This window comes from Balaenoptera musculus, chromosome 2 (assembly GCF_009873245.2).
Source record: "Balaenoptera musculus isolate JJ_BM4_2016_0621 chromosome 2, mBalMus1.pri.v3, whole genome shotgun sequence".
Lineage (NCBI taxonomy): Eukaryota > Metazoa > Chordata > Mammalia > Artiodactyla > Balaenopteridae > Balaenoptera > Balaenoptera musculus.
The window spans coordinates 91,419,985-91,444,145 of NC_045786.1; the positions used below are offsets into that span (position 1 = coordinate 91,419,985).

A 24,161-nucleotide genomic window follows, 5' to 3' on the forward strand; every position below is an offset into this window, starting at 1 on the left:
TGTGGAAATTCGAATGCAGTAACTTGCATCAAACTTACCATATCTTTTTACTCTGATTGGCAGGAATATGTGGTTTACAGGAAGCATACCTACATGAGGCTTGATGGCTCATCCAAGATCTCAGAGAGGCGGGACATGGTTGCTGATTTTCAGACCAGGTAATGTTAATAGGAATTATAAAAATGGTCATTTGATTTTCCTCTAGTTGAGATGGTGAGTTAAAAGAAATACCAACACATCTCAGATTGTTAAGCAATCATGATATAACCTCTGCTGTTTTATGAGGTAGCTAGATCTGCTTATAGTGGTTTAGACCTGTGTGTCTGTGAAAGAGAGAGGAAATGAATAGTTGGTAATTTTAGTGCCAAATCAGTGCCCATTTCTTTGGGCAATAAAAGAAATGATTTCTGAGTATGAACCAGGAGCCTTATGTGAATAACATGTACATAGAAAAAAGTCCACAAGGCTGTATTCCTAAATGTTAACAATGGCTATCTCTGGGTATTGACTTACAGTTGATTTTCTTTTTGTTTTTGCTTACCTATTTCATTTTGTATAAGTTTAAAGAAAAATACCTCCTTTTTCCTGCTTTCCCTCTAATATTGTAGTAGTACAGTGCAGTATGACAAATTGCAGTAGTGTGCAATCTATTCATCTGGCAGCTCTCAGTTATAGTACTTCTCCCACCTGATAATGAGCCTATGAAATTTCAAATACTGCCTGCTGGATGCTGATGGCCTACAGAGCCATAATTATCCCAAGTGCAGGTTCTCATTGTAATAAGCAGGGTCTGCTTACTGCTCTCTCCAAGGAGAAAGCCAGGGTCCGCTAGTGACAGGTCTCCTGAACTCCACCCTTAATTTTCCTTAGACCTGGAGAACTAAGGAATAGAGTAGATCTTAATGTTCTGTAAGTCAGAACAATTCTGAATTTTTGGCCTTTAATTGTGTAGTCTGTTAATATTTAACTTTCGAATTCTTGGGTAGAAAATTAAGCACATAGCCATTTGTATTTAGGTTGCAATTTTTAGTTTCTTTCATTTCAGTTTTAAAGCATGTTTTACTTCAGCATAAAACAAATCCGTAGTTCAACATAGAATGTCCTCTGATTGAGAATTTTTGCTGTTGCACGGTCCTTTATAACACAGCATGGGTAAGGAGATACATCCTGATATTTTGGTTACAGTATATACTCAGACCAATAACTCCTAGGTTGAAACTACTTCTGCGTTCAGGTGCCTGTTTGACCAACAATGGAGGGGAAGAGCTGCTTTGGACCTCTTTTAGTTTGTTACCTGAAGCAGCTTGTAGATGACCTAACTTAGCTTCTTACCTAGCAGAAGCTTTTGACTGATTCTTAAATTGATTATTTGACTGAGACATGTATAATCATAGTAGTGCCCCCTAGCACTCCATACTGCTGTGTACCTCTCCCCACCCCCAAAAAAGTTTACCAGCTGATCTTTATCTTTTCTTGATTTTGAAATCAAATGAAATACATTTCACTATGTCCTTATCTAGTCCAACCTTCAGAGCTCCAAATGACAAGAATCTTACATACAAGATCTATAGACTGTATGTTTTCCCCAGGGTGCCTATGTTTTCTCCAGGAATACCAGCACTTCAGTGATTTGGGCACATTGGTATGAGGCAGCATGAGTTGTGTGTTAGAAGAAAAGCCATTAAGTAATAGATCTTTTGCCTATTACTGTTTGTGATTTTTTTCCACTAATATGTTCGATATTGTACATTTGAGAATCTCATTTATAGCAAAGCTAATCTTTTTTTCCAGTAACAATTGGGGCCATTGTATATTATATAAAATGCCTATTGAGGAAAATTTGAGAAATATTTGATGAAGAAAGTAAAAATCACCCACAATCCCATCACTGTTAACATTTTGGTTTATTCCTCTTGTCTTTGATGTGTGTATGTAGTTAGATTTATATGTTGATACCATATTGTAGAGATGACTGTGTCCTCATTTCTTCCACTTAACAGTATATCATAAAGGTCTTCACATATCATTAAAAAAGAGTCATTGTAATCATTATTTTTAATGATCAATATTCCATTACATTGGATATACCACCTTTCTGTTAAAATGTTGAGTATCTTTGTTACCAAGCTTTGTCATCATTTTAGATTATTTTCTTAATATAGATTCAAACGAGAGATTATTGAGTAAAGGAATATGAATGTTTAAGACTGTGCATATTGTCATATTGCTTTGTAGAAAATTCTACTGGTTTAGATTCCAATCAGAGCTGTATTATGTTGACTTCTAACAGTTTGGGCTTCTGAGTGGTAGAGCTACAATTTTTCTTCTAGCTGAACCAATTCCCAGAAAACTGGACTGTGAGATCCAGGGCTCACTACATTTTACAGTGACCTTTTAGTGGAAAAAATCAGTAGATGTATCTAATTTACTACTTCGAAAATCTCTTATTTAACTTGTGATTACTTGGGCAATCACAGTAGCACACATTAGTCTTGAAAAGCTTAGCTTTAAAAGAAGGGTATATTCACCATTAAATTATACTAGATCCACTTAGTAAATATCTTGTTTTTATGCTTTCCTGGAAAACCTTACTTTGAGCATCCAAATTCTACAACTAAGAATTACTTAGGGAGCAATGAGTTTTATTTAGATAACGAGTAACAATCATTTTAACACCTGCATCTGCATCTAATATTAGGTAAAATGAAAAAACAGACTAAAGTCTCCTTCCCTTCCTACATATGAGCTAGATGGTAGAGTTAGGATTGTGGCTAGGAAATAATCTCCTACCTCTCATGTACAGAATCTGAACTGTGCCTACGCTGATTAGAAGCTTGTCAGGCAGGTCCCTCCAAATGGGATCTAAATTTACAAATTTGAATGGCAACAGTAGCCCAATATAGAGAAAAAGACAGGTGTTTTTGAAAACAAAAAAGCATGACTTGCCAAATATTTTCATTATTATTAATGAAAAGACATCAAAAGAAAAAATTGTAGTTTCAACTGGAAAGCCCTGTGGCTCAAAGGTCAGCCAGAGTAAACAAGAACTCCTATAAAAAGCCATTTACATTCCCTTTATACAAGATTTATTTATGAGGGATCCTTCCAGGAAAGAGTCTGACTGAGACTAAAGACTGTTTGGCCAGGATGTCCTGACTGGGCAACATTCAGAACACGTGACCAGTGCGTGATCCTAGAAGCCATTCACAAGGTCTTTGCTCTGGGTTGCCTTGGCCTTTGCTTCCCTTCCTCCTACCCCATGACGTTTGCCAAATGGATCCCCCTGATTATCTGATTACTCGGGTGACCATTTGGAAAACATGAGAAAAAATGAGTGTAGTGTGGATTTTTCCTTCTTGGTGAGAGTATAAAGCTCCAGTATCTTTAATTCTGGCTCTTTTTCATTCAGCAAGTCTTTACTGCAGTCAGGTACGTACCCAGCACTATTTGAGTATTTTGGTGCATAGTAGCCTCAGGGGCCATTAACTAAAGAAGAGTAAGAGTGAGACATAGGCATGTCTTTGCTACATGATTTCATAGGCTCCTTCACAGACCCTCCTGAAACCTGTTCTCTATGGCCCCTTCCAACAGAGACCCTGAGTTGAGATTCCTGTATAGCCCCCTAGAGGGCACCCAAACCATCATGTTGCCTTCTGGGATTCTGTTTTCTTCCTCTTAGTCAGCTCCCAAAACATTAATTCTCACATTATCAATACTAAATTTATTAAGTAGAAAAGAACTTCTCAACAGTTCAGTTTAGATGTTTTTGTTTACATATGATCCAACAGTGTGATCCAGGATGGACACTAATTTCTTTGATTTTTAATCACCCAGGGTTCTCATAATCCTTATTTTTCCATTATAGTATGATGAAATTACACTGAATGCAGCCAAACGTTGCTACTTACCATCTACCTCATCATTAAAAGCATCTTCTCAATAAATAGTTAATATCCCCAAAAAAACATTTTCCACCGTTAATGTTTCTAAGTTTTGCTACTAATTTATTTTTACCTATATTCCTTTCTCTGGTGTTTTTTTTCTATATATAGTCCTTGTTTGTGAATGATTACCACATCTGGGGACTTATCTCTCTGACTGTCCAGACTATGGAAATGACCCATCTTTTCGCCTCTACTCTTTTACTATAGATCCCAGCTGCCTTCTGTCTCCCCCCCTGTCCCATCCCTGTTCCCCCATCCCCACACCAACAAAAAGTCCTAGGCATCGGGTGACTCCATCAGCTCTGTATCGGATATCGGAGAGAAGCCTCTGACCCCTGCCTCTGTGTCCACAGAGCAGGAAAGAGAGCTGTACGGGACTGAGCAATCTTCCTAAGGCCAGCGTGGGAAGGATTATTCTACAGAGATTAGTATGGCCCTGGAAGGCTACATCAATTTTTATTTGAAGCCTTATTGTGGTTAAATATTCTCCCATGGGCTGTGAGGTATCAAGCTTCCATTTATATCATCCCATATCTATGGGAAAATGTGTTTGTAAACTGGCAGATGCCTTTTAACTTTTTGGTTTGCCCTTTATGATTTAACCGTGAAAGATGACATCTTATAAATAAAATTCTGAAATATTAAACTTTGTGATAAAATTCAAGGATAAACGAGCAGAACTTTCATGAGAGTACAATACTTTTGGAATTATGCCCTACAAGAGGCCTCCAAACATGATCTGTTGTCCATGTCTGCCTCTAGGAAAGCTGTGTTTAATTGAAAGCAAATTAATGGACAGATTTCTACTAGGACCTACCCAGCTTAGGGCTTAACCAGGATACTTATTTCAGAATAGTTCCTTCACTGGTATTCATGTTTGCCATTGATATGTCATCATTTAGTCACTTCAACTATATTCAGAGCATCCTCATTTTATAGCACAGGAAACAGACCTTTAGCAGCCAAGTGACTTTACCAAGGAAGAACAGCATCAAGGGATGAGAGCATCCTGATGTCAGTGTGTTTCTTTTTTCTTTCTTTTTTTTTTTTTAACTGGAACCCACAGAATAAAATTCATCTTACATTGGGATTTAATACATATCTACCATATCTGAAATCACAAAACAATACTTATCCTTATGACCTTTGTTGTATTATAATATTTTCTAATCTGTTCTATTTATTTCTTTAATTTATGTGGTCCAGACCCACCAAACTGATTTCATGACCAATGATAGGTGTGACCTGCAATTTGAATAACACTGATATAAATGAATTTCTACTTTTATTCCTCATTATAGTTATGGAGAAAGGGGGTGAGCAGCTTGATTTAGAGGGCTGTAAAGTTTGTTCACCAGTATAATGCAGTCCCTTTCCCTTAGAAGCGTTCTGGAAAATAACCTGAGGTGGCAGGAACATGAAAATGCAAGATAGTCTTGAAATATATTTATGTTATCTGCAGGAACTGGGCTCAAACCGAGACCCTAGTTGTATGTGTATACATAGATAAATCTTACAGTCGAAGACTGCTCTTTGTGATCTGGAATGGCCCATGTTCCTAGAAGATATTCAGTGAATATTTGCTGCCTGAATGAATGACAGTGGCACCTACTGATTTATTTGTAATTCTGGGTTTCTTTAATAGGATGTAGGATGTAGAGGGAAAATGAGAAAACTATGTCTTGTTTCTGTTAAGGGTTATGTTGGCATTTGTCAAAAAGTACTTTCATTTCAGCCTGTCTTCATGGATTGATCCTAACTTCAACTTAATACTTAGAAGTCATAACCTGAGTCTTAATCCTGACCTCAGGTCCTTTTTCTGGGACTAACTTTCTTCATATGAATTTGAGTGCTTTGGAGTTAAAATCATTAGTTCCCAGATTGTTGGAAGTCATGATTCTTTGGGGAAACACCAGGAAATACTGACTTATTTGTCCCCTCTGTATGAACTGGGAATAGTTTGACTTGCTAAAAATATGACTATTACAGAAAGAGAGGTCTCTACTTCCATAGCATATTTTTCTGTTACATTTGCCAAATGTTTGTAATTATATTGCCTATCAGTCAATATTAATGGGCAGCAAAAGTTTATCTGCAGATTGGAAGGTGACTGCCATGGTTTGATTTTAGCAACAGAGCACCTTTGTACAGTGTGTCAGAGAAACCTGGGTCAGGTCTGGGTAACCACCAAAACTTCTTTCTAGGCCTAGACACTGTTCTTTGTCCAGAGATCCCTCTCTTTTGCCACATGCCGTTTTTCTTTTTCATTTTTTCCTCTTAAAATATCCCTCCCTCTTCTGCAGGAATGACATTTTTGTGTTCCTGCTAAGTACACGAGCTGGAGGACTGGGTATCAATCTGACTGCGGCAGATACAGTAAGTAACAAGAGCACAAAAATACACTGGATATGCGGTTTTTCTACTATAAATATGTTGTTCGGTTTGCATTATCCTTTATTATGTGTCACAGACTTTTTATTTCTTTGTCTCTTGTTGTGTTAAAAGACAATAGTGGCACTTTGCCTGGAACTGGAACATTTTAGCTTTCCTTTTGGGCTTTTCTCTCCATTCTCTTATTCTAAGTTTCTTACACATTCATTCAACACATATTTAGTAAATGCCTCCTATGTGTCTGATAGTGTTTTAAACACTTGGAATATGTCAGTGAATAAACAAACTGGAAAAAAAAATCAGTCAGCTCAACTAACCAGATGTGTTTGTTTTAGGAGCTATAACTGAACAAATCAAAAAGTTGTTTTATTACTCTTATGCATTATTCCATCATAGGAAAAACTCATATTTTTGTATCCCGAACTTATAAACATGGTTGGAGAGCAATGAAATTGGTGATTTAAAAAATAAAATAAAAAGACATCCCATCAAATTATCTATCCTTTTATGCCCAATCTCCTTGGAGGAATACTTCAGCATCTGAAAGGGAGAAGAAAAGAGCATTCCTTTTGTATCTCAGATTTATTCCCAGGTTACAAGTATATTTAAAAACAATATCAGTAACCCTGAGACATAAAAATGCATAAATGGGAAATTGTTTTGTAGAAGGCATGATTCTGCAAATGTCATTTAATGTGATCGTTGTGGTACCTCTCTGTGAAATACAGAGCATCAGAATCCCCACAAATACGAGGAGGATGCAAACTCTGGAGGGTCATGGAGAAATGAATGAAGTACAAAGGTGAAGAAGCTTGAATAAATTCACAACAGTAGAGCTGGAACTAGATCCCATGTTTCCCAGGTTCCACTTCTAGGCTGTGTTCATTCTTTCTCCTTGTTAACTGCTACGCTGTAGAACTGCCTGCCTTCAAGAATGAAAAACAGATTCTGTAACATCACCAAGTAGAATATCAACCATAGGACTCAGCTGTACCTTCCTCGGCATCTAAACCACTTCAGCCAATTAACCGTGCTGGGACAGGGTTCCAGGGCCTAGGGACTGCTGGAGGCATAACTGGCTAGATTCTGTATCTTATGTGCACATCATCAGCCTCAGTCGTCTTAAGAGAAGGCAGTCATTGGTGGTAGTGTTGTTCTTGTGGGTTCTCTGATGAGGTAGCTCACTTGGTGTCATATCAGCAACCTTTCTCTTTGCCCCTTGGTTCTCTGCTCTAGTTTTCAAGCATACTGTCCCAGTTAGTCATTCTCTTTTTTTTTTTTTTTTGGATGAATTATTTTGGTTGTCAGTTTGTGTGTGGTAGAGGGCAGATTCCATAGTTTTTGGGTTTCTTCAAATTAGAGAAATGAGACCTGGGTTTGAATCCCAGCTCTGCTGTTCACTATGTGAAAGTGAAACAGTTGCTTGACTGCTCTAAACCATAGTTTCCTCCTCAATAAAATGAATATAATAATTCTTTCTTCTCTCATGGTTGTGAAGTGCTACCTAGAAACGTGTGACCCCAGTGCCTGCACATTAATAGCCCTCAGGGATCCTGTGACCCTTGTAGCCCCAAATGAGAGAGCCAGGTCCAGGACTTCATTATTTATACTGGGCCCCAAATACCCCTCCTTTCCCCTAGGCCTTGTCTGCCTGGCTCTGTGCTCAGCTCTGCTGCTATGGGAAAGCTAGGGATGGGAGTCCAGGGAAGGTTCTGGATTCCCAGGGCGGGTGAAAACAAATTCACACATGATGTGGATTGAAGGGCCAGAGTTGGGGATTGGGAGCCTCAGAGGAGAAAGAGAGCCGATTGTGGAGGAACTACTCCAGAGCCTTGTACTGATTCAGCCCTGCTGTGTCCTGGAGGCATTGCTGGAAGAGGGGTGGAAACCCTTAGGGGCTTCCCAGGGGGCAGTAGCTTCTTCTCCGGCACCTTTGTTCCCCTCCAGGGTTGGTTGATATGCCTCTCCTGTGTCTCTGTACAGCCCCCAGGAACTGGGCCTGAGTTTATCTCTGGGTCTCCTGCTTCCCCTCCTCTCCACCCCCGACCCCGGGAAGCCTTTGTCTCAACATCCCAACCACAGTTATCCTTAGAGAGGCCCAGGTACCTGTGTGAGAACGCCAGGCAGGTGGTGATCAAGCTAGGACGTGAACCCAGGAGTGAAGACTGGTAGTCCTGCCGCACCAGCGTGCTTCCTTCATACCAAGAGGTGACCAATGGGGGAAGTTGGGCATATTGGAGGACAAGTTATTTGGTTCCTGGAGGGGTCTTGAGACACTGTTTAGCATGTGGGTGGTCTCAGTCATTACATTTATCTAGTCTGGAAGGCCCCATGGCACCCCCCTCCACATCCCAAGCTTTGCTCCAGCTGAGTGAAGCCAATGCATATTTTTTGTTTTGTTTTTTGGCTGTGTTGGGTCTTCGTTGATGCGTGCAGGCTTTCCCTAGTTGCGGCGAGCAGGGGCTACTCTTCATTGTGGTGCGTGGGCTTCTCATTGCGGTGGCTTCTCTTGTTGCAGAGCACGGGCTCTAGGTGTGCAGGCTTCAGTAGTTGTGGTGCGCGGGCTCAGTAATTGTGGCTCGCGGGTTCTAGAGCTCAGGCTCAGTAGTTGTGGCACACGGGCTTAGTTGCTCCGTGGCATGTGGAATCTTTCTGGACCAAGGATCGAACCCGTGTCCCCTGCATTGGCAGGCAGATTCTTAACCACTGCGCCACCAGGGAAGTCCCACCAATGCATATTTGAAATAGAGGGAGGAGCACGTAGGAACTGACCCAGACACAGATTCAATTCAGCAAAGTGAAAGTTCTCTCCCAGGTTAAAGGGGACTCTCTGACAGCTGCCTAGGGGTTGGCAGCAGTGGGCCCAATTAGTCTTACTCTTAATATGAGTACAAGATTCATCACTTTCTGCTAGCTGATCTTTTGGACTCCAATCTGAGTCCCTAGCCCCATACCTCCTCTGTTAGTTTTTATACCCTTCTTTATTAACCATGCTACTCCCTGGCTTAAAACTCTTCAGGGAGTCTCTGTCATCTGCAAGATAAAGTATAAGCTCTTTTACACATACAAGGCCCTTCATTTTGTGGCCTTTATCTCCCTTTCCAGCCTAATTGCCATACTATTACTCCTTCCAAAATTTATGTTCCAGAGGCGGGGAGAGGTTGGGGGCCTAGCGTGGAAGAATGGTGGAAAGAAGGGGCTTTCAACAGTTGCCTGCAAGGCACTGGGAGAGTGAGAACCCGCCCACTGTGGCGCCAGGGCATGGGCCGCCTCTCCCCATGTCTAGGGGAGGTACTGCTCTCTCTCGGGGTCAATGGATTTCCCGGCAACGTGACCATTGTTTTGAGGGGGGAATCGGGGATCTTCATTGCCACTCGCCGCCTCACCAGGCACCAGATGCCAACCCACCCCCCTTCCTCCATACGGTGAACTCCATCACCTCCCACCTAGATCCGAATTTGGGTCCACTTGGCATCTTGCCACCAGTTCCAGCCATCAGTGTGGGGGCAGTGGGTCAAAGATGGCGACACAGACTCTGAGATCCGGGACATGGGTAACCTGAGGAGAGGAAGGCTGGCGCACCCTCCCTACTTCCCACCATCTCCCTCTGTTCTCTCCCTCCTTTCCAGTCCCAAACCAGCTCACCGGAGTTGAAGCCAGCCCTCCAACTGCATGAGCGTGGGGCACGGGCTGGGGGTGGGGTGGGGGTAGGTTGGGGGGCTGACCTCACAATGAGTAGCAGGTTTGCTAAGGGTTGGGTCTGTTAGGCTCTAGGGATCCGGAGCGCCCTTTGGCGCTTGGCAGGTACAGGTGAAAGCTGTGTCTGGTGCTCTCTGAAGGGCCTGTGGCCTGTGACTTCCAGTGGTCCAGTGGATGGATGGATGGATGGATGGATGGACGGACGGTTGGATGGGATGAAAGAAGTGTTCCCATATTGGGGTACAGGGAAATCATTCTGGCTCTGACATGATTTCTATGCTAACTACAACAGCCTGTTTTGTGGCCTCAAGCATACATTATACATGTGCTTTAATCGTTAAAGAAAAGCGTGCATTGTCCAGAAACAAAGACGTCCTTTTTCAAGGAAAAAAACAAAAAAATTTATGTTCCGGTAATAACGATTGACTTGTTTCCTGAACCCACCATACTGTATCATAATGTTACATTAACAGCTCCCTCATCATAGATCTTTGTCCTGCGCACTTTGTCTTCTTCCACCTGGTAAACTTCTGATTGTTTTTCAAAACCCAGTTCAGGGTCAGGGGTTGCTGTTTTATATGGGCTGGTAAAGCCTCTCTGATAAAGTGACATTTGAACCAAGATCTGAAGAAAGTGAGAAAAACAAGCCAGTTATGTATCTGGCAGAAAAGAATAGCATTCCAGGGAAAGGAGATAAGTACAGAACAAAGCCCTGAGGTGAGAACATCCTTGGCACAATGAAGCAATGAAGCAAGCCCTTTGTAGGTGTAACAGAATGAATGAGGGCAGAGTGGTATAAAGTGAGTGTCAGAAGCAGATTGTGTGGGGCTTAATAGGCCATGGTTAGGATTTTGAGGTGGGAGGCTACTGGAAGAACTTGAACAGAGGAAGAACTTTAGCTTGAGTTTAAATGTGTCCTTCTGGCTTCAGGGGGGGTGGGGTGGAGAAGACTATAGGGAGAGACGTAGAAGCAGGAAGTTCAGTTAGGAATTAGACACAAGACGATGGTGACTTGGACAAGGATTGAAGCAGTGGAGGTGATGAGAAATAATTGGAATCTGCATGTATTTTGAAGGCACAGCCAATGGGGTTTACTACTAGATTGGATGTGGATCATGTGGATCAAGGAGAACTCCAAGGTGTTCAACCTGAGCAACTGGAATGATGGAGATACCAACTACTGGTTAAGGGGAAGGTGTGGGGAAGAACGGGTTTGAGAGGGGAAGTCAAGAGTTTGGTTTAGGGTTTGTTAAGTTCAAGACTCTTAGCCAGACATTAAGTGGCATTGTCACCCAGGTGGTAGAGTGTGGAATTTAGGAGAAAGTTTGAGGCTCAAGATGTATTTTGGAATCATCATGTCATAGATAACGTTTAAGGCCATGAAGCTGGATGAGGTCACCTGGGGAGGCCTAGCATTGGTTCATTTGATTAAAATATCTTTCCCTTCTTCTCAGCCTGCCTATGTCAGGTTTGGCCTATGGTTTCTTAAGGAATAGTTCACCTAGTCATTCATTTGAATCTGGCCAAAAAATAAGCAGGTTTGAGGGGGGCAGATCTGCATCATGCTTCTGGTTTTCACAGTTTGCCTTATGCAGGTAAGCTGCTCCTGCCAGTCAGAAAGAACCAAAGTAGGCCCCTAACCCCATAGCTAGAGGAGTAGAAGTAGGAATTCTTTTTATATCCTGGGGCATAGAGAGAGACTCTGAATATTCTGAGTCCCCAATTCCAAAATAATTTACATTTAATTTTGAGGGGAGGGCTGAGGGACTTACAAATTAGAACCTCCTGGAATACTCAGAAAAAATGAGACCACAGGATTGAAATGAGTGGGCTTCCCTGGTGGCACAGTGGTTAAGAATCCGCCTGCCAATGCAGGGGACACGGGTTCGAGCCCTGGTCCGGGAAGATCCCACATGCCGCAGAGCAACTAAGTCCGTGCGCCACAACTACTGAGCCTGCGCTCTAGAGCCCGCGTGCCACAACTACTGAAGCCCGCACACCACAATTACTGAAGCCCGCGCACTGCAACAAGAGAAGATACCGCGATGAGAAGCCTGCGCGCCACAACGAAGAGTAGCCCCCGCTCGCCGCAACTAGAGAAAGCCTGCGCACGGCAACGAAGACCCAATGTAGCCAAAAATAAGTAAATAAAATAAAAGATTTAAATGAGTTGCTAGGTAAAGCTTTGTGTGGAGTTAAGTTATACTCGCTGTGTGTGGATTATTAGAGAAACAATAAGCTTAATTGCTTGCCTGGTATTTTTCCTTTGTCCTGAGATTTGTTCAGCTTTGGAAGATCCCCAGAACCATTTATGGACAGGGAAGAGGTTAGTGTGCCTAAAATGTCAGGAAAAACAATGTTTCATGATTGAGAGTGCATTTATAAACGTGTATTTGTAAACATTGGGATTCTGTCTGGCTCACTCTGTTAGTAAAAACGTGATTTTAGCATGAAATTAATGGCAACTGCCCCTCACTGCCTGTGTTGTTCTTTGTGTATTCTTCTTGGAGTAGGGATCTCTTTGCATTTGACATTGTTTAGTGAGGGATTGTTATAAACTGCATTGTTGGTTTTGTTTGTGTCAGATCTGTTTTAAATGTTTATGTGTAGAGAGAGATTGAAGAGCTTTTGTCCCGTAGTAACAGTGTGAGAGGTCTTATGTCCCGTGAGACAACATGGGGCAGCTTTCAGCCCTCCCAAGTGACTGAACTTCCACCTGTTCTCTTGGGGGAAAAAAGAGTGAGTTCCACCCTCCAAGTGTTGGTCAGCTTTTTCCAGTTGTTCCTCTAAATTTTCCTGTTTTCCATTTCACTCCCTCATACCCTGAAACTCCCTCTCATTGACCTGTGTAGCCAGGCGCCTCCACCCCATCTCAGCTCTCACCTTCTTCCCTTGCTTCCCCTCCCAGTGCCCACCCAGCTCGGTGTTACAACTTCATAAAGGTGCTGACAAGTAATATATTTCCCCTTAGTCATTGTTGGGCCACACATTGTGGATTGACTAGCTTTAATCTTTCCTAGTTAAGTCAGCTGTTGTAGTTCTTTAATTGTTATTTTCTCTAGAATGTCTCACTGAGCTCCATAAACAAAGATGTCATCACTGTCCTATTCTAATGGACATGGTCTCCCCTGACCCCCTCTCCCTGAGTTCATATCATCTAACTTGGTTTTTAGTTCTCTCAGTTCTTGTCTTAACCCACTAGCTTACACATATTTCATATTCTTTTTCCCTGGGTCTTTTTCTAAGTAGAATCTTTTTTTTTTTTTTTTTAAACATCAAGAGCTTATTGGATAGGGCTAAGTAGAATCTTACTTTATTCTCTCTTTCTCCCCAGTTCCTCACCTCTTTTAATCCATTTGAATGATACATAGCCACTAAATTGGGGAAAGGGGAGACTTTAAAGTTAAATTGCAAGCCTGTCTCTTAGGCTTTAATCTTATTGTTTATGATCTCAAAAGAACCCAAGTTGAATCAGGTTTGGCTGCCACTGAGACTTCCAGGAAAAAAATGTAAATATGGGCTTCCCTGGTGGCGCAGTGGTTGAGAATCTGCCTGCCAGTGCAGGGGACACGGGTTCGAGCCCTGGTCTGGGAAGATCCCACATGCCGTGGAGCAACTAGGCCTGTGAGCCACAACTACTGAGCCTGTGCGTCTGGAACCTGTGCTCCGCAACAAGAGAGGCCGCGATAGTTAAAGGCCCGCGCACCGCGCTGAAGAGTGGCCCCCGCACCGCGCTGAAAAGTGGCCCCCACTTGCCGCAACTAGAGAAAGCCCTCGCACAGAAACGAAGACCCAACACAGCCAAAAATAAATAAATAAATAAATATTTTTTAAAAATGTAAATATGGAGGAAACACCTATGAAATGATTCATAATACAGGATTCCCCATTATGAATTCATGCTGAACCATTGCCTTAGGCTTGGACTACTAAGGTACTATCTTTGGGGTGTGACATCAACTCTCATTTTCCACATATGTAGGTCATGTTAGGTATGTTGGGCAAATAATGACCCTCCCCCCGAGTCCAATTGGAGGTCTCCTTTTCCTTTTTTTTTTTTTTAAGATTAATTTTATTTTTGGCTACATTGGGTCTTCGTTGCTGCGCAAAGGCTTTCTCTAGTTGTGGCAAGCGGGGGCTTCTCTTGTTGCAGAGCACAGGCTCTAGGTGCATGGGCTTCAGTAGTTGTGGCATGTGGGCTCCGTAGTTGCGGCTTGCCGGCTCTGGAGCGCAGGCTCAGTAGTTGTGGCATACGGGCTTAGTTGCTGCACGGCATGTGGGATCTTCCCGGAATCCACTGCACCACCAGGGAAGTCCGGAGGTCTCATTTTCATTAACTCTGTCTTCTCTTCCTTTGTTCTCCCTGAAAGTTTAAACTGAATTTTCTAAAATTTTGCATATCCTGTTGAAGTTCCAGAATGTCCTGTGGCTATACTCCTCTACAAATGACAAACACTGTGTACCTCCAAATCCTAGATCTGTGGACACTGTGGATTAACAATAAGCTTTCATAATGATTTTCTTTCTTTGGCAGGCAGTTTGTAATTTTTTCCTCAAGGATTCTAACCTGCACTATAAAAACTGAGGGATTATACGTCATATGAAAGCAAGACAAAAGGAGCACCATAAGAAAGAGCCAGTGGGGTCCTTATTAGTAGAGGCAAGAGCATTGAAAATGCTGATGCCTTTTATCCATCTTCACCTCAAGTGAATTCTGCAGAAAATGGCAGAAGAATTGCTTCCATTTTTAAATGAGAAAATAAATTACTTAGGAATGGTGTTAAGCAAGGGAAAAAGCATCTAGAGGAACAGTTTCAAGAGAAATGAATCACTCTTCAGCCTACATTTTAAGGCTCTGTCTAGTTTTGATCACACCTTAGAGATTCTAGTATCAATTGACTAATTGTAGAATTCTACTTCGTACTGGTGGATGGTGTCTGTCCTCAAATAAGACTAGACAGGAAGATTTTTTTAAATATGTAATACGCACAAAATAATTGGACACCTTTAGAAGGTAGCAGTTAAGTGGGAACTTGGACCAGGATAGGTGATGCAACATTTTGCTAATAGTGCACATTGCGGAAGGAGACTATTAGGATTGTGAACTCAGGCCAGTCTCTTCCTAATTTATAAGATGAAGGAAATATATAAGGTTTTTTTGAAAATTTAGTGAGATATGTATGCACATCTGTTTTAAGTGCTCAAAAGGTTTCAGCCGGTGTTACTTCTAATAGGAATTCATGAGGAATAGGAAAAGGAGACGTTGTTACAGGCAAGAGAAATCAGGGAGGTCTTCCTGAAAGTGGTGAAGCTTAAACTGAACTTTAACCAACAGAGAAGAGCTGAAGGATTGATTGTTAGTCAGAAAATCAGCTTAAGCAAGAAGTAGTACAAACAAACATAATATAAGTGAGGGATACCGAAGAGACCTATCTGACAAAAGGGAAGGGGTGCTTTTATATTAGGAAAGAATAAAAATGAAGTTGTCTTAGTATGGCAGGACCTGATTATTGAGGGGAGTTTGGACTCGGTGTGTTACAGCATAATCGACAGAGAGATGGAGTGGTCTCTAGTGGTACCCAAAGTAGACTGAAGAAGAAAGAGATCTCAGAAGCCTGCTGGTCTAGAAACATTAGTGAGCCAGCTGTAGGTGGTGAGGGCCTGGTCAAGGAGGACAGTGGACTGTAGAAAGGATAGGTTTGTTTCTGAAGAAGCACTGGCTGGATTTGGTGACTTGGTTGAATGTAGAGGAGGACGCATGAGAGATGAGGGTCATTTTGAACTGGCTTTCTTTTAGGAGGTCTACTGTATTGATAGTAGCCTCAGGGCTGAGGACCCAGGAGTCTGTTGGTTTTAGGATCACTGGTGGGGCAGGGGAAGGGGGAGTACATTTTGTTGTTGTTTGTGTTTGCTGTTTAGCAAACTAGGAGTAACTTCCAGAGAACCCTTTAAACATTTCTTGCCTGGAATTCAAGAGACAGGAAATGACTCTGTTAATGGGAACCTGAGAATGCCAGGAAAGCCATGTCTGTCTCTTACAAGGTAGGCCTAGGATTAAAGAGAAGGCTTTCACATCCCTCACATCCCAGGCCCACTGCTTATTTAGGTGGTGTGATCTTGGATAAAATCTCTTATTCCTGTGTCTCAGTTTCCTCATCTATAAAAAGGGGTTTTTAAATAGTACCTAAATCATAGTGGTAGTGGGATTTAAGTGAGTTAATACACATAAAGCACCTAGTACAATGACTGGCAAATAGTAAGCCCTGAGTGTTCACTATTAGTATTGTTGCCACTCCCTCTTTTTAAATGAAAACCTGAAAAATGCTCAGAGTATGTCTCTTTTGCCCGGGGCAGATGAGGGAATGGCTTGGTTTTATGAGTAGATACCTGTTCATCTTTATATCGTAGAAAAAAATCTGGCATCAGACTATTGAAATAGATGAGTGGCTGGGTTGCTGTCAGAATTCCTGGTGTTGCCCTGAGAGTGCCTCATCTTTGCTGTATTCTTGTCCTGCCTATGCAGGTGATTTTTTATGATAGCGATTGGAACCCCACTGTGGACCAGCAGGCCATGGACAGGGCCCACCGCTTGGGGCAGACAAAGCAGGTTACCGTGTACCGACTCATCTGTAAGGGCACCATTGAAGAACGCATTCTGCAGCGAGCCAAGGAGAAGAGTGAGGTAAGCAGAAGGCAAAGGAAGTATTTTGCTGGTAGAGAAAATAGTCCAGCCACATTGCCTGGACTGAGACTAAGACTCTCTTGGCTTTCGTTGGTCATGAAAGCACTAAAATTTCTTGTGAATAGAAAATAAAATGAGGTCCTGTACAAAAGCAGTCTACTGCGCTGGCCATTCCTTACTCCTTTTCTACCAGAATGGTGTCTACAACCTACATTCAGCTGTTGTTCATGTGAAGAGGACCCCAAGTCGTGGCCCTCCTGTTTGACGTGGTTTCACATTCAGGGGAAGAAGGAATGGCGTTTGCTCTCACCCTAGTACTCTCGGTGTGATCGTCCTCTGAGTTGTGTGACAAATTTGCTGGTTTCTAAAGAAATGATCATTTTGGGTTCTTTTCCTTCTTGATTCAGTATTATTGGACCTTATAGCTATCAATTAACAGTTGCAAGCAAAGAAGTTCTCATTGTCCTTTCTGTTGGACAAATGACCTGGATGAGCCAGCCACACGAATGAAAAAGAAGAAGGAAATCCAGGGGCCTCACCAGAAGAACAGATTAAGAAAGATGTTTCTTTCTTTCTGAATATTTGCCATAAGGGAATGGATGCCTTATGGTGGTGTTTTTTGATCTGCTTTGATATAGATTCAGCGGATGGTGATTTCTGGTGGAAACTTCAAACCAGATACCTTGAAACCCAAAGAGGTGGTTAGCCTTCTTCTAGACGATGAAGAATTGGAGAAGAAATGTATGTACTCTAGACGTCTTATTAACGCTCTCTCCTCCTTACAGAGATGTTTCTTTAGCCCCACACTTCTGGAAATGGAAGGCGCCCTTGACTGTTCCAAGGGGAGGCAAAGCCAGAGACTGTCTGGGGAGAAACATTTTTTTGGTTAATATTTTATATTAAAACCCAAAGAAGGATGTATTATGGAGTAGAAGGAAAAATTCGTGTGTATTGTTAGAGTAGTATGACTTCAAATAAACGTGTACCAGGAAGGCTATATCCCTTGACTCCTCAGCAGTAATGAATTTACTCTGTTCTATCCAGAGAAGTGTTTTTATGGAAAAGTTGGAAAAGCACACTGCTGTATGTAACATACAAATGCTTCTCCCAGTACTTCTGGCTTTTGAGAACAATGGGTTTCAGTTTCAGACTTACCTTGTAAACCTCTGAAGACTTCGACAGCATCACATCAGAAAATGTGATGAAACGCCTTTCTTACGGGGCTCACACCACCTTCTAAAAACCTTTCAGGGCTCTGTGCAATGCAGAGATATTAAAAGGCTGAAAAGAAAAGGAAAAAGAATAAAAGGCAAGGAAAGGCCCATGACAGTGTCACTGAATCGTGGTTTGAACCCCAAAACTGTTAAGAATCCAAGGAACTCTGTTCGTTCTCCAGGTTAGAAGACCACCAGATATCTGCCTTAGATGGATAGAAGTCATACCTTCAATCATAAATATAAAAGAATATGGCCACCTTAATTTCAGAGAATGAGGATTAGGATTGCCACAGGTACTTCATCAGATCTTTTTAAAATTTTCTTGACAGTGAGACTCCGACAAGAAGAGAAACGGCAGCAGGAGGAAACCAACCGAGTTAAAGAGCGCAAGCGCAAGCGGGAAAAATACGCAGAGAAGGTATGTCAAGTTTGGGGTGGTGGACAGGGACTGATGGGGGTGCGGAGTGGTCCTTACAGAAGAGGGTACAGGCTTGTCGTCTTGGTTACTGGTTGGTGTCCAGCTCCATCTACGTGTGCTATACGGCAGTTCTGTCCTGATAGAGAATCAAGCAGGAGAAATGCAGCCTTGGTAGAACTGTACTCCCCACACAGACATAATTACATGTGTCTGTGGTTACATGTAATTATGGAAACCATTTGTTGGGACTGTTAAAAAGCATAAGTCTAATAAATGTAAGATGGATGTTACATTATTAGATTCCATAGAATCTTAGAAAGGACCTAAGAGGTCATTAGATCCATTCCTTCTGCCATAGTTCTGCTAGTGCACCATTCAGTGTCATCTACTACTGGAAAAATAAATCGTTGGCCAGTCTGTTCATCTTTTTCTCCAATTCATGCCAAGGATTTGAGCTGTTTTTGTCTCCCTTCTGACATTTCCTACTTGAGCCCACCAGGCTACCTGCAAAGTGGGATGTAGTTCCCCTACATTTCTCCCTGTCTTGCTGTTTCTACCAAAGTATATCAATAATCCTTACCCCTGATCTTTACTGATATGTAAATCAGAAATGAGGTCTTCAGGACTTACTCTTGTTTCAGGAGTCAGCCCATTAGTTCTGACTAGGTTCCCAGACTTAACCATGCCTAAAGACTGTTGGTTTGAACAAATAAATAATTAGTTAATTAATTTAAAAATAAATAAATAAAGGCTGTTGGTTTGAAACCATTTTATTACCTTCCAGAAAGTGACTCCTAATTTCTTCTGGTGGGTTTGGCTTACCTTTGTGTTGTGCTGAACTTCAGACATTGCCATAGCTCTGGGCCCTCAAGTCAGACATTTGTCCATGTATCATTTCCCTGGACTGTTTGGTTTGTCTGAAGCATGTTGTCTAGTCACATGTTAAAGCCGGTTGTGTTTTAAGTGGAGGTCCACTTCTTCCCCTTATGCAAGCTTGTATAGGGCCTCGTGTCCCTTTGTCTGTATGGCCCTGATGGTCAGCAGCCTAGGAGCCTGTCTATATTATATGTTCATCTTCTGATACACACACCAGTTCAATCCACACCCTCAATTGTACCTCCTGCTAAGCAGAACTATTTCTAGCCTGAAGGATGCCCTTGGTACTCACTATATTTACAGAGTTGAAAAAAATCTCAGGAATGAAGGCTCACGTTCTTCATAGTCTGGGCTGCTATTTCTACCGATGTTCTCAGGTTCTCTTTTATGACTCCACTTTCAAATCTCTAACCCACTGCTTACTACTATTCAGAAACAATATCAAAGAAGAAAGGGTGGTTTTCTTCAACAGGACATTGTAGGGTTTACTGAGTTTGCATCAGGTGCCATCGCTACTCTGAATAAGAAGTTTCAGATAAATACCCAGTGATAATATAAACTACACAAAGACATACCCTATTAACCCTGATATAGGTCTAGATACAAATGCCGTTAGGTGCGGTGGATGGGTGTGATCCCCAGAATTTTCTAAGCACTTTCTGTGCTTCCACATCTCTCATCTGTGACAAAGCCCTACTGAACTTGGCTCTAGAACTGTTTAGTGTAGCTTAGTCACTCAATCCTTAAGCGTAAATTGAGGAAATAATGAAAAGCCACCTCAGTATTCCTTGTGTGTAATAAGAACCTTCATTCCCCTTATACATATTTAAAAAGAAGGCAGAGTGAAAACAGATGTGCGGAAAATATACTAAGAGCACGGGCCCTCCCTCTTGTGGGGCTGCATCAATTCCGCCCCTGAGAAGTGCTGCAGCTTGGCCGTGCTGGAAGCTGACCGTGCACCCCGCCCTGTGAGGATTAGGTTTGGCACAGCTCCAGTTCAGTGTGACTGGCCTTTCAACTCTGTATTATTGTGCCAGAATATGCATAAACTCTTACTAAGCCATTCCTTTCCTCCTTCCTTAGGATTTTTTCTTCCTTTAATAATATGCTAATTGAATAAAATGAAACTTAGAAGTTTACAAAGAGTCAAATTTCTGTCATCACTTTCTCCTCCAGCCCCACTTTTCTCTTGGTGCCTGTCCTCATCCTTTTTCCATATTTCTTGATTTGTGTGTTCCCAGAAGAAAAAGGAAGATGAATTGGATGGGAAAAGGAGAAAGGAGGGTGTGAACCTAGTGATCCCATTTGTTCCTTCGGCTGATAACTCCAACCTCTCTGCAGACGGGGATGACTCCTTCATTAGTGTGGACTCAGCCATGCCCAGCCCTTTCAGTGAGGTGAGGCTCCTTTTAGATGCCTTCATCACAGCAGTGGGGACTGTGTCCTGACCTGGTAGCCTTTGCTTTTCCAGGAGTTCTCCTGCCTTGTAGAAGGGGTTACATATGGAATCCATGGGAAGAAAAGCAAGTGAGGACAGGCTGCCTTCTTTGGAGCCAAAGCAGGGGGTCTAACTCTCAGGAGTGAAGCCAGGCAGGAGAGGCAAATGGTGGTGAGACCCGAGAAGCACATCCTGATGTAGGCACGAGGGCCGTGGGCTGCGGGCGCTAGGAGGGGGGGTGATCATGACCCTTTTGCCTCTAGATCTCCATCAGCAGTGAGCTGCACACCGGCTCTATTCCCCCCGACGAGAGCAGCAGTGACATGCTGGTCATTGTGGATGACCCAGCCTCCTCAGCCCCTCAGTCTCGAGCCACCAACTCTCCTGCTTCCATAACGGGCTCCGTGTCGGACACTGTGAACGGTAAGTGATGCTGCTGTCCCATACAGCTTGGGTGAGGTCCTGATTCCTTCTAGGATAATGCCGTTTTCTACTTTCTTTAAAGAAGAGTGGAGTAGAGCAAAAAGAATTTGTAGCCTCATTCTTTCATTAGCCGATTCAAGTGAAAGGGAGAATGAGAAGGTTTAGGGAATGCAAAATAAGAACTTCATAAAGATTACAAACGTCTTTGTTTTCTAGCCATTCCTGTCTTTCCTATTTCACCCTTATTTTTGCCAGTTTTTAATTATAGTTAGCTTTTCTAGGCCTTTCCTCACTTTGTTCTGTGGGGCCCAGTGTTGCTGCTATTTCTTGAGGACCTCTAAGTTTAAAACTTGGGAGTAGGGACTTCCCTGGTGGTGCAGTGGTTAAGAATCCGCCTGCCAATGCAGGGGACGCGGGTTTGAGCCCTGGTCCGGGAAGATCCCACATGCCGCGGAGCAACTAAGCCCGTGCGCCACAACAACTGAGCCTGCGCTCTAGAGCCTGCGTGCCACAACTACTGAAGCCCGCATGCCTAGAGCCCGTGCTCCACAACAAGAAGCCACAGCAATGAGAAGTCCACGCAACACAACAAAAGAGTAGCCCCCGCTCGACGCAACCAGAGAAAACCCGCATGCAGCAATGAAGATCCAACACAGCCAAAAATAAATGAATAAATAGATTTATAAAAAAAAAAAAAAAAAAAGAAGCCGCCTGCCAATGCAGGGACACGGGTTCGAGCCCTGGTCCGGGAAGATCCCGTATGCCGCGGAGCAACTAGGCCCGTGAGCCACAACTACTGAGCCTGCGTTCTGGAGCCTGCGAGCCACAACTACTGAGCCGGTGTGCAGCAGCTACTGAAGCCTGTGTGGCCTAGAGCCTGTGCTCCGCAATGAGAGAAGCCACCGTACTGAGTAGCCCGCGCACCGCAACGAAGAGTAGTCCCTGCTCGCCGCAACTAGAGAAAGCCCGCGCGCAGCGACGAAGACCCAACACAGCCAAAAATAAAACATTAACTAATTAATTAATTTTTTTAAAAAAACAAACAAAAAACAAAAAAAACTTGGGAGTAAAAGTTGATTCTCCGAGGCAGGAAAACATTGGAGTGTGCAGGTGAATCACAGGTGCACGTCTCTGGAGTTCATTTAGTAATGATCTAGTTGAAAGAAGAAATTGAGGAGTAATGGCACCACTCTTAGAGAATGAAAAGCAGCTTGAGGTGTCAGGCTGTTGTAGCTATTTACAGTTCTTACTAACGCTGTGTGACGCTGTGTCCCAGCCATTAAATTGAGGCGTAGACCTCCCTGGGAGTCCTGAAACAAACACCCTGAAAGCCATCTTCCCTGTCCAGGAGAAGATTCTGTTAACATGTGAAGAAATTAACTTTTTTCCCTCTTGGCCCATTTGTTCCCACAGGAATTTCCATTCAGGAAATGCCAGCCGCAGGACGTGGTCATTCAGCCCGAAGCCGAGGCCGCCCCAAAGGTTCAGGAAGCACAGCCAAAGGAGCAGGGAAGGGCCGGAGCCGAAAGTCCACCGCAGGCAGTGCTGCTGCAATGGCAGGAGCCAAAGCAGGGGCTGCCGCGGCCTCTGCAGCTGCCTATGCTGCATACGGGTACAACGTGTCTAAAGGTGCGGAGGCCCCAGGGGACTGCGGGCTCCATTCTGGTCGGGGACAGTCTGGAGGGTCTATTGAGCATTCCGCCAGGTAGAGCAAGTAGGACACCCCCAGGCCCAAAGCTCCTTCCCAAGCCGATGTTGGATTCTGCCTCAGCATTGAGTGGTCCTGACTCTCTCCTTGCCCTTGTGACTTAGCACAGTACTGCCTTCAAAGTGGAAGGAACTGTGAAAACAGAGAAAGCTGAATTTTAAACAGAATTTCTCCTGCTTTGAGAACTGATTTTTTTCCCCCGGACCCACATTTTAATAATTACATTTCAGTAGTCAAGGCTAGCATAGTTAACTTTTACCCAGCCTTGTGCTCCATCACCTTAGGGTTAAACACCTGCTGTAGGGAATTCCCTGGTGGTCCAGTGGTTAGGACTCTGTGCTCTCACTGCCGAGGGCCCAGGTTCAATCCCTAGTCAGGGAACTAAGATCCCGCAAGCCGCGTGGCGCCAAAAAAAACCAAAACCAAAACAAAACAAAAAAAACACCACCTGCTGTGTGCATAGGAGTATAACACATGAACCCCTTGCCTGAGTGTATAAAGAAAATGAGAAGGGGAAGTTGGGCATGGAATTTGTTTAACAGCAATACAAGGCAGTATGTGTGTACTGAATGAAGGGAGAGGGAAGGCCTTAATTCTGGTTGTAGATCAGAAGAAGGAGGAACCGTGGATTTGATGACAAAGTTGCCAGGCTAATTCAGAAGGAAAGAGAAGGATGGTGAAGGATTTAAACTGGCGACAGAGAGTTTACCGTGACCAAGGCATGTTGGGGGTCACCGAGCAGGTCAGTCAGGCTGTGCTGAAGAGGAGCTGCGGGAGTCAGGGTTGGAAAGACCTGCTGGGCGAGAGCTTACCCGGTGTGTGACCAGGGGCTCTGGGAAGTTTGAGAAGGGAAGTAGCTATTGTGACCATGAGCTGTGGAGGATAATGGTAGCGGTGGAATGTAGGACATCTGAGAGCGGTGAGAAGGGCACCCTCACCGTGCACAGACCTCTCTCCCCATTGGAAACGCGGGCTTAGGATTTAGGGTTGCTGCAGCAAGTACGGGCATTGTTGGATAGAAAGTTCTCAGTAAGCGTTAGGCTACCTCCCCTTTCTCCTCCTGCAGGGATAGCGGCCTTCATTTATCTGTTCATTCAACAAATATGAAGTATGATAGCCTACCCCAGTGTTTCTTAACCTCTTGCCAGCTCATCACACCCTTGGAAAACAACAGTCACGGCAGTGGTCAAGGCTGCCATGGCAGGATTTCACCCACGGATGGGGCAAAGCATGACCCTCATCAGGCTTTCTCCCGGAGGCAACAGGGGGTAGAGTGTCACAAGAAAAATTGACAGTGCTTGGTGACTGGGAACAGAAAACAAGGGAAAGGACTGATCTGGACATCACCCACAGCTCCACTGTGGA

The 24,161-nt window shown here is 43.3% G+C and overlaps 1 protein-coding gene across 5 annotated transcripts in view; it reads left to right on the forward strand.

The window, feature by feature from the left end:
* INO80 (INO80 complex ATPase subunit) overlaps positions 1-24,161 on the forward strand; it is a 129,772-nt gene that overhangs the window by 102,999 nt on the left and 2,612 nt on the right. For 4 of the 5 annotated variants that reach the window (XM_036842975.1, XM_036842978.1, XM_036842979.1 and 1 more), the window contains 8 exons: positions 64-158; positions 6,248-6,320; positions 16,558-16,716; positions 17,355-17,457; positions 18,263-18,351; positions 20,469-20,624; positions 20,929-21,088; positions 22,502-22,717. In XM_036842975.1, the coding sequence (XP_036698870.1) occupies positions 64-158; positions 6,248-6,320; positions 16,558-16,716; positions 17,355-17,457; positions 18,263-18,351; positions 20,469-20,624; positions 20,929-21,088; positions 22,502-22,717 (1,051 nt within the window). The remainder of the gene's footprint in view (positions 1-63; positions 159-6,247; positions 6,321-16,557; positions 16,717-17,354; positions 17,458-18,262; positions 18,352-20,468; positions 20,625-20,928; positions 21,089-22,501; positions 22,718-24,161) is intronic. The other variant, XM_036842977.1, reaches the window with a different exon arrangement.